At 44.1% G+C, this 9,420-nt stretch overlaps 2 protein-coding genes and 1 pseudogene across 8 annotated transcripts in view; 2 read left to right on the top strand and 1 right to left on the bottom strand.

The window, feature by feature from the left end:
- The first annotated feature begins 2 nt into the window (after positions 1 to 2).
- Positions 3 to 384, top strand: LOC128315769 (peptidyl-prolyl cis-trans isomerase NIMA-interacting 4-like; annotated as a pseudogene).
- Positions 9 to 4,418, bottom strand: LOC128315768 (uncharacterized). The gene is made up of 3 exons (XM_053223353.1): positions 4,406 to 4,418; positions 3,431 to 4,242; positions 9 to 2,570 (listed from the first exon to the last, which is right to left on the bottom strand). Exons 1-2 carry the CDS (start codon positions 4,416 to 4,418, stop codon positions 3,509 to 3,511), a joined length of 747 nt encoding a protein of 248 aa, XP_053079328.1. The 3' UTR covers positions 9 to 2,570; positions 3,431 to 3,508.
- MTRES1 (mitochondrial transcription rescue factor 1) overlaps positions 3,710 to 9,420 on the top strand; it is a 27,326-nt gene continuing 21,615 nt past the window's right edge. For 5 of the 7 annotated variants that reach the window (XM_053222414.1, XM_027057165.2, XM_027057162.2 and 2 more), the window contains exon 1: positions 3,984 to 4,116. The gene's annotated coding sequence lies outside the window, so the exon portion shown is untranslated. Of the gene's footprint in view, positions 3,789 to 3,983; positions 4,117 to 9,420 lie in introns of those variants that run through there. The other 2 variants (XM_027057164.2, XM_053222415.1) reach the window with 1 other exon arrangement.

Here is a 9,420-nt window from a genome sequence, read left to right as displayed (position 1 = left end):
TTAAAGGAAAAAGTGGTTCCGGGAAAGGTGGGGAGGGGAAGCAGCCTCTGGGAGTGGCCATTCTGACAAGAAGGCTCAGGGTCCCAAAGGTGGTGGCAGTGCAGTAAAGATCAGACACGTTCTATATGAAAAACATGCAAAATCATGGAAGTCGAGGAAAAATTAAAGTCTGGAAAGAGATTCAGTGAAGTGGCTGCACAGTATCGTTGAGATAAAGCCAAGCAGGGGGGTGACACGGGTTGGATGACCAGAGGTTCCATGGTGGAACCATTTCAAGAAGCAGTATTTGCCTTGCCTGAAAGTGGGCCGGATAAGCCTGTGTTTATGGACCCTCCGATTAAAACAAAATTTGGATATCATATTATGATTGAAGGGAGAAAATAAAATTGTACAAAAGACTGTAAAAGTATACATATTGGCAAAAAAATAAAATCGTTAAAAAAATAAAATCATTTTTCTTCTGAAAGAAAAAAACAATAAATTATGTATGCTACACTATGGAATATTATGAGCAGTAAAAGAAATAGATGAACTATAACTCACCAGCTACAGATAAGTGAATCTTAGAACTCTATCTTTGAGTGAAAGCATGAGTTATCAACAGAAACTGTACTGATGACTTACAGTCATCATCGATATGACCTATAACATGACATCATTTATACACATTTCAAGAACAAAATAAGTCAATATATTATTTAGGGAAACGTGCATGTGATTTTTTTTTAAACTATGTTATAAGAATGCAAGGGCATCCATCATAAACGCAAATTGGGAGCATGATTAAACTGGCAAATTAAAGAAGAGAAAAATCTGGGGTGCCTGGGTGGCTCAGTAGGTTGAGCGTCTGACTTCAGCTCAGGTCATGATCTCGCGGTTTGTGGGTTCCAGCTCTGTGTCAGGCTCTGGCTGATGGCTTAGAGCCTGGAGACTGCTTTGGATTCTATATCTCCTTCTCTCTCTCCCCCTCCCCAACTTGTGCAGGAGTGCACGTGTGCTCTCTCTCTCTCTCAAAAATAGATAAATGTAAAAAATAAAAAAATAAAGAAGAGAAAAATCTGAATAGTCAACAAATATATAAAAAGATACTCAATCTCACTACCATCAGGGAAAGTTTAAAATTAAAACAAGGTGTATTTTCCATCCATACAACTGACAATATTTAAAAATCTGATAATATGAACTATTAAGAAGAATGGGGGGAAATACGGCTTTCATGAGCTTGTGCAAATGTAAATTAGTAATGTGAATGTAAACTAGGCCATTTTTAGTAAGACTGAAGAAAAACACACTTACACTAGGTCCCAGAGATTCCTATTCTAAGTAAACACCCCAGAGAAACTTTCACACAGTGATATACTCCCTACCCCCAGAAGTGCCCATGGCTGCAGTGTTTGACAGAAGCTAATTGTTCTTTAGGAAGGAAACAAATAAACTGTGAATAATTTATATATGAATGGTATGAAGAAGCCCAAAAGTATGTATAAACATGGGATGAATCTTGAAAATAAAATGAAGTGAAAAAAAGTATCATTGTATCTATTAATTTCTAAAATAAAAAAATGTCATATATCTCATGTATGTGAGATAAGAACTTGTGACTTGTGTGTATTGTTTGCATGTAGACAGGATTATGGTCTGGAAGAGTGAGAAAGGTTGATGATTCAGGAAAAAGCAGAGCCTAAAGAATGAGCTCCTCAAGAAGGTGCAGAGTGAAGGGGCGGGACTTTGTAATGGATTGTTCCCTTTTTTTGTTTTTAGAAAGTTTTTTTTTAAAGTTTTATTTATTTATTTGAGGGTAGGGGAGAAGAAGAGAGAGTGGGAGAGAGAGCACTGTCAGCGCAGAGCCCAACCCAACCCGGGGCTCCATCTCACCATGAGATCACAACCTGAGCCAAACTCAAGAGTTGGACACTTAACTGACTGAGCCACCCAGGCGCCCCACGTAATGGATTGTTCTTAAAATATATTTGGTGATTAACCTTGAGGTTTGGGATATGCAAGGTGAGGCAGTGGAAAGGAGACTTTCTGCTCCAGCTCATTTGTCTCAACTTAAACAAATAAATAAGCAGTAAATAAATTGGAAGAGAAGTTATAAGAAAATCCAGCCCATAATAACAATGTTTAGAGTGAGGCTGCTCCTCCTGCATTAAAAAAATAACTTCAAAAAATAACTTTAAATTCATCTACAGGCCCCAACCAAAGGCGCCACCTGATTTACTCATCTCTTTATGTAAGATTAAGTATTGGAGCTAAATTAAAATTCTCCTTTGTGATTTGAAGTAGTGTATCACTGTTGACTAATGGGAACCTAATCCACCCCATGGTCTAACCTCGTGAAAACTACCATCCCTGTAAAGCACTACAGCGGGAGCTCTTGCCCAGATGGGAAAAGAATAGGATGTTTCTTTTCTTCTTTTTTCTTTTCTCTTCTTTTCTTTTCTTTTTTTTTTTTCTTTGTTTAAGTAGGCTCCACACCCAAAGCTGGGCTTGAACTCACCACCTTGAGATCTCAAGAGTCACATGCCCTACCGACTGAGCCAGCCAGGTGCCCCAAGAATTGGGTGTTTCTGTGAAAAAAATTACAAATCACAAATATGTGTACCTCCCAACCCCCACATACTACTTACTTGTTAATCTCACAGCAGTTTTTTTTATATTAATTAGCATTTTAAGTTAAATACTAACTTGATTCATCTAATGAAATGTTTCTTTTTTAAAGGCCAGTGGCCAAGTTGATTCTATGTAACCCATTATCACTGTATTCTTTTATCTCCTCCTATAATCATGCATAATCATACAGTAATTTTGTCAGTTTATAATAATACTGATTAACCCCTATTACTGGCAGATTTAACAATTTATCTGTAATCTTCTACAAATGACTTAAACTAGAAAATGCAACTATATATCGCCCAAAATGTCAACATTATAAACTGAATTGACAGATGTATGAAGTTGTATCATTTCAACATTTGACACAATTGTAACTGCTTTTTCTTATTGCTCAAATGCAACCAAATAGCCACTGTGAATCAGTGAGGAAGCAGTAGAATTTATAGTGTAAGAAACCTAGAGCTGGTGAGGAAGGGAAAGAGAAGGGAGGATGATCCGAAAACAAGGGGGAAAAACTTACTATTTTTAATTTAACAGAGCATGTATCCCCATAACATTAATGTGTCCACATATAAAACAGGCTGTCCCTTGGAAGTTCTTTAGTTTCTGGTTCATCTTTTTACATCGCAAAAGAGCTGTTTCTACAAGGCCCACGGCTAAGCAGTATTTTCAGACTTTTTTTTTTTCCATCTAATCACCTACTGCATGACAGGTAAGCCTGACAGTTATGACCAGTTACCTTTTAATCACTTTAGTCTTGAAAAGATGTTCTGAACTTACCTTACTTTATCAGTAAATTCTGGCGGGTACTTACATTTTTCTGGAGACAACGTTATAGCTCTCAAAGATGTTCAAAGGGGTTTGTGACCGCAGAAAATCCAAAGACACTACATTAAGATAAGCTCTCTTTTCGGGCCACGTGAAAATAAACACGCGGCGCTGCCTCCTCGGCTCCACTCTGCCCGGCCTGTTCTCCGCGCAGTCCGCCGAAGAGCGACCTCCAGCAGGGGTCGCTGCGCCGCCGCCGCCGCTCCCGTGCGCCCCGCCCGGCCCGCTCTCGCCGCGGCGGCGCTGACGGAAGGGGCGGGGCAAGGCAGGGCGGGGCCTGGAGGCCCCGTCCGCAAGGCCGCGGGGAGGGATCGACGGGGGGGAGGAGCTGCCTTGACTTGCAGGTAACTGCGCCCCTGTCGGGCGTGCTGTGCCCCCGCCTGGCGCCCACTCTGTTGCTTCCTGGCGCGCACTCGTGAAGTAGGGGCGCGGCGAACGCCTCTGCCCAGCCTGCGCTCCTGCCAGGACTCCGCGTGAGTCTGCCGCGTCCTGCCTGCCCCGGCCCGGCCAGCCTCAGGACGCCCCGTGGACCCGGGGGTTGAGGGGTCGTGGGCACTTGGCTCGCAGAGGCACGCCGCCTTTGGGCCCGGCCGCTACTGCTGGCTTCAAACGCAGACCCGGAGCTCGAGGACGCAGGTGTCCAGTTTCCTTTGACCTTGAGGACCCGGGAAGGTGCGCAGCCCGCGGGGGTGGGGAGTATGCGGGGGAACCCGACCCCGTTTCGGTGTTCAGTCTGAGGTCTCCAGGAGAAGGGAGGATTTGCAGTTGCAGTAGACCGCAAAGCAGTTAGGACAGGTTCTTAATGGAGTAGTGAACAGGCTCAGAACGTGGAGCGATTCCCAGTGTCCCGCAGGTCAAGGGTAACGTTGCCTCTCTCCCAGACGTTGATTTCTTAATGCCTTCGTCTAATTCACGTATCTTATATCCCTCCTGAAGATCTCACCACAAACCTCCGGGATACCTGCCGTTTTCATCCTCGCAACTCACGTCCACGTGATTAGCAAAATACTACTACTACTACTACTAATAATCTTTTGAAATGTACTTCTATCGGGTCACTTCCCTGCTTAAGATCTTTCTATGGTTCACATGCTCTCTGGGTCAATTCCAAACTTCTATGGGCAGGGTTTTTCGAAATCTAGCCTTTTGCACTTCAATCGAGCCCCAACTTTGTGGGATCTTTTCTGGGTTCATTCTGATGCTCCAGTTCTCCTGATCTACTTTCGTTCCACGGTGGCTAATTAAGCACACCCACCATGTGCCAGGCACTCTTCTGAGGCCCTTAGGATTCAGCAGAGGCAAACAAATTCAGGTGAAGATTTCTACCCTGGTAGAGTTTATATTCTCTTAGGGGAAACAGTCCAAAAAAAGGAAAAAAGAGAAAGAAACACCCAGTAAATTATGTATGATATGATAGGTGATAAGTGCTATAGAGGAGAAAAGTAGAGCAGAGTAAGGGATGATTGGGAGGGCAAAAAGCTTATTAAATAGAATTGGAATGAGTAGACAGCATTGAGGTGACATCGGAGTTAAGAGTTGAAGAGAGGTGCCTGGGTGGCTCAATCAGTTAAGCATCCTATTTCAGCTCAGGTCATGAACTCACCGTCCATGGGTTGGAGCCCCACATCAGGCTCTGTGCCAGAGCTTGGAGCCTACTTCGGATTCTTGTCTGCCTCTCTCTGCCCCTCCCGCATTCATGTTCTGTCTGTCTTCCTTTCTCAAAAATGAAAAAACATTTAAAAAAAAAAGTTTTAAGAAAATAAGTTATCTATGCAGGTGTGTGGGGTAAGAGTTCAGGGTGCAGCTGGGACAGAGACCTTAACCAGAAATGTCCCTGTTGTATGTGAGAAGCATCAGGAAGGTCCGTGTGGCTGGACCTGAGAGAGCAAAGGTAAGAGTGGCAAGAGATGAGGTCAGAGAGGGAACGGAGGAACGAGATCACATGGAGCCTGTTAGCTACAGTAGGGACCTTCCTCTTCTCCGTGCTTTTGTAGGAGTGATAAAGTATAAATTATTTTTGGAAGAATGACTGGTCTGTGGAAAATAGACTCTACTGGAGCCTTTGTAGTATCCCTGGTGATGAAGCAGTGGAAGTGGTGAGAGGTGATGGGATACTGGACCATGTTTTGAAGATACAGCCAACATAATAATCTCTTGGCATATTGGATATGGGTATGAGGGAGAATCAAGAATTACCGGAAGCTTTTGTTCTCAGCACCTACAAGGGTGGAGTTATCATTTACTGACATGGGGAAGGCTACAGGTGAAACAGATTTGGGGTTGGTGACGTGTCAGGAGTTTGTTTTGGGACCAGTATAGCTTGAGATACCTGTTACACGCCCAAAGTAACAGGGATGTCAAATAAGCGTTTGGCTATTGTGTCAATAACCCAAGACCACCCCTAGGTTCACTAATTCACTAGGAAGATTCAATAGGACATGGCTCTGGGTCAGGGCTAGGGTTTATCACAGCAGAAAGATACAAAGCACAGTAGCAAAGGGAGAAGATGCACGGGACAAAATCTGGAGGAAACCAGGTGCAGTCCTTTAAGAGTCCTCTCCCAGTGGACTCAATAGGACAGGCTTAAATCCCCAGCAACAAACTGTGACATGTGAAATACTGTCTATCAGGGACACTCATTAGGGACTTTGCCCAGGGTGTTTATTGGCTTTTGTCATATAGGCACTCTCTGTCTAGCATGTACCAAAATTCAAGACTCCCAGAAGGAAAGCAGGTGTTCATCATAAGAAATTGTACAAACAGGGGCGCCTGGGTGGCTTGGTCGGTTAAGCGTCCAACTTTGGCTCAGGTCACGATCTCACGGTCCGTGAGTTCGAGCCCCGTGTCGGGCTCTGTGCTGACAGCTCGGAGCCTGGAGCCTGTTTCAGATTCTGTGTCTCCCTCTCTCTCTGCCCCTCCCCTCTTCATGCTCTGTCTCTCTCTGTCTCAAAAATAAACGTTAAAAAAAAAAAAAAGGAAATTGTACAAACAGTTTACAGTGGTGAGCTACTCCTGCCAGTTCTGAGAGTGGTGAGAGTCCTGAAATCCCAAGTTTCCAGATGCCAGCCGGGGGCCCACCTTGTAAGCAGGCCTTTCTAAGGATAGTGGTCTCAGGCCTGCTATATTAAATCTTTTCTGCACAGATATACATGTCTGGAGTTTTGGAGAAAGATCTGGAATGGGGATGTAGACTGGGGAGTAGTTGGCATATAGGCGGTATTTAAAACCATGGAAATGTTTGGTGTCTTGATACGCATTTGTCAAAACTGATGAATCACATAGAAGAGATGCAGGCCAAAGATTGAGCCCAGGGGCCCACCAACGTTAAGATGTCTGGGAGAAGGGAGGACAGCAGGGAGGGTACACCAGGAGGAGTACCAAGAGCAAGGTGTCCCGGAAGCTAAGTGAAGAAGAAGGGAGTGATCACTGGTTTCAGATGTGCTGAGAGGTCAGACAAGAGGAGGACTCATAAATGACCTTTTGGATTTAGAAAATGAGAGGCATTGAGGAGAGCATAGACAACCGTTTTGAGTTCTGTTATAAAGATGAACAAAAGTTGTAGCTGGGAGTTAGTGGCATTAAGAGAAGGTTGGTTGGCTTTTTAGTGAGAGAAGTAACAGCATGCTGATGAGAATGGTCCATTAGAAAGCGAAAAATTATGGTTGTAACTTGCTGTTCCCCCCAAGTTCTGTTTCAGGCGACCTTTGCAGTTAGAACTCTTCACAGGCATCCCTGCTCCAGGCATTAGCCTGTATAGGGTCCCGCCTCCTTTGGACCTTAGCTTTCACTTAAGTTCTCTGACAGCCAATTTGCCCACATTCCCCTTGAATAGCAGTTCCTTGAGGGCAAGGGCTGTGTTTTATCCCCTATCCCCAAGCCTAGCCTAGCTGGCTACCTAGCATATACAGGCAAATGAGTGAATGTAGGGTGGATGTGATAATGGGCAGGATGCTCCTTTCATTTCTAGAAAATGAGTCTGCAAGTATTCACTGGTGTTTGTGTGTGCCAAGCTAATGGGGATAGGAGTGAGGAATGAGACACAATTCTTGCCCTGTCACTACCCATAGAGCTTAGAAGATAATAACAGTACAAAGACACATAGCATTGGTGCAACATGAATTTGGAAAAGGGAAGGGGAGGGTGGAGAGGGAGAGTGGCTCTTGTGTGCAGCCTGGAAGAGGGGGGAAGCTATGCTAAAAGGACATTTTTTTTTTCCCATTAGTAGAATCCTTTCTCCAAGTGAAATACAAGGAACCTCAGTATTTTCCAGCACTGCTGCTCTGGTCGAAGAGGGGTTGGGGCCTGGTTAGCACTCTGCTCCATTACTCCTCCTCTGACCAGTGATCAGCTCTGTGATAGAACTTGGGTTCTCAGGCTCTACCCCATGGCCCTGGGTGTCCATTGCTACAAATGGTCATCATCTCCAGCAAAAATTAGGTTAATGTGTTTTCTCAATTTTATGTTCATAATTTGTTTAATCTTTTTTTTTAATGTTTTTTAAATGTTTATTTTTGAGAGAGAGCAGGGAAGGGGCAGAGAGAGAGGGAGACACAGAATCCGAAGCAGGCTCCAGGCTCTGGGGCTGTCAGCACAGAGCCTGACATGGGACTCAAACTCACGAACCACGAGATCATGACCTGAGCCTAAGTCGGATGCTTAAACCCTTGAGCCACCCAAGGGCCCCCATAGTTTTGTTTTGTTTTGTTTTTTTTAAGTAGGCTCCATGCTTAGCATGAAGCCTAACACAGGGCTTAAATTTAGAATCCTGAGATTAAGAGCTGAGCTGAGATCAAGAATCAGATGCTCAACTGACTGAGCCACCTAGGCGCCCCTTATGTTCATAAATTTTCTCTAAACTTCCAGCATTTACTGACTATTTGCATGCTAGAGAATAAGCAGATCACAAAGAGGGAGTAGTAGCTAATAAACACGAAGGTAATACTTGGCTTGACATTTTGGTTATGTTTATTGTATTTCCATGTGAATACAATCTTAAAATTGTTGTTTTGTGCTAGTAAAAGTTTCCTAGTGTAGGTAAATGCGATCTATTTGTGATATATACAAAGAGCAATATCCTATCCAGGCATTCCTCACAAGACACAACAGTATGATATAAAGGTGGGGCTTCAGCAGGGAAATGTGGGAGTCCAGGGACGGACAGACAGGACTTCCCTCCCTGAGGATGTCTCCTCTTAGGATTTCTTCTTCTTCCTCCTTCCTTCCTTCCTCCTCCTCCTCCCCTTCTCCTCCTCCTCCTCCTCCTCCTCCTTCTTCTTCTTCTTTTTAAGATTCTATTTTTAAGTAATCTGTACACCAAACGTGGGGCTCGAACTCAACCATGAGATCAAGTCACACTCTCCACCACCCAAGTCAGCCAGGCACCCCTGAGGATTTCTCCTAAGTCGGGGTGACAGTTCCTACCACTCCTCTGCTCCTGAAACTATTCATTCTCTCTAGTATTGCAGTTGGTGAAAGTTGGTTTTTGTTCAAGAGAAAACGAGACAGTAAATGTCATGGCGTAGCAGAAAGAACAGTGGACTTAGAGTCAAAAGACAGGCAGTTCAGCATGGAGCCTTGACTTAGCCAGGGAGCCTGGGTTTGAATCCACTAAGTATTTGTCTGACCCTGTAACTGAGATGGGCTTGTTGGAAGGAATAAATGAGTTAATAGAGGAGTGCCTGACCCATAGTAAACAGTGAGTGTCAAGACTTGTCGTTGGAATCCTGACTGGATTGTTTACTAGCTGTATGACTTAGTGGATTGTTAAATTGTTCCGAGTCTTATTTGTACTCATATGTAAAATGAGGACTCTGCACAAAGTTATCCCTGAGAGGGTGCCCTTTCCATTTCTGCAAACCCTATGGCTCTGGGGGTATTGTTGATTGAGGGGAATGGACAGGTGGGTTCTCAGCTTCCAGGCATACATATGGCCTTTGGCATTATACCTAATAGTGAAAAACACTTTGCTAAAGTCAC

Source organism: Acinonyx jubatus, chromosome B2 (genome assembly GCF_027475565.1).
Source record: "Acinonyx jubatus isolate Ajub_Pintada_27869175 chromosome B2, VMU_Ajub_asm_v1.0, whole genome shotgun sequence".
Lineage (NCBI taxonomy): Eukaryota > Metazoa > Chordata > Mammalia > Carnivora > Felidae > Acinonyx > Acinonyx jubatus.
The sequence above is the reverse complement of the archived record's forward strand: the minus strand, read 5'-3'. Positions and strand labels throughout refer to the sequence as shown.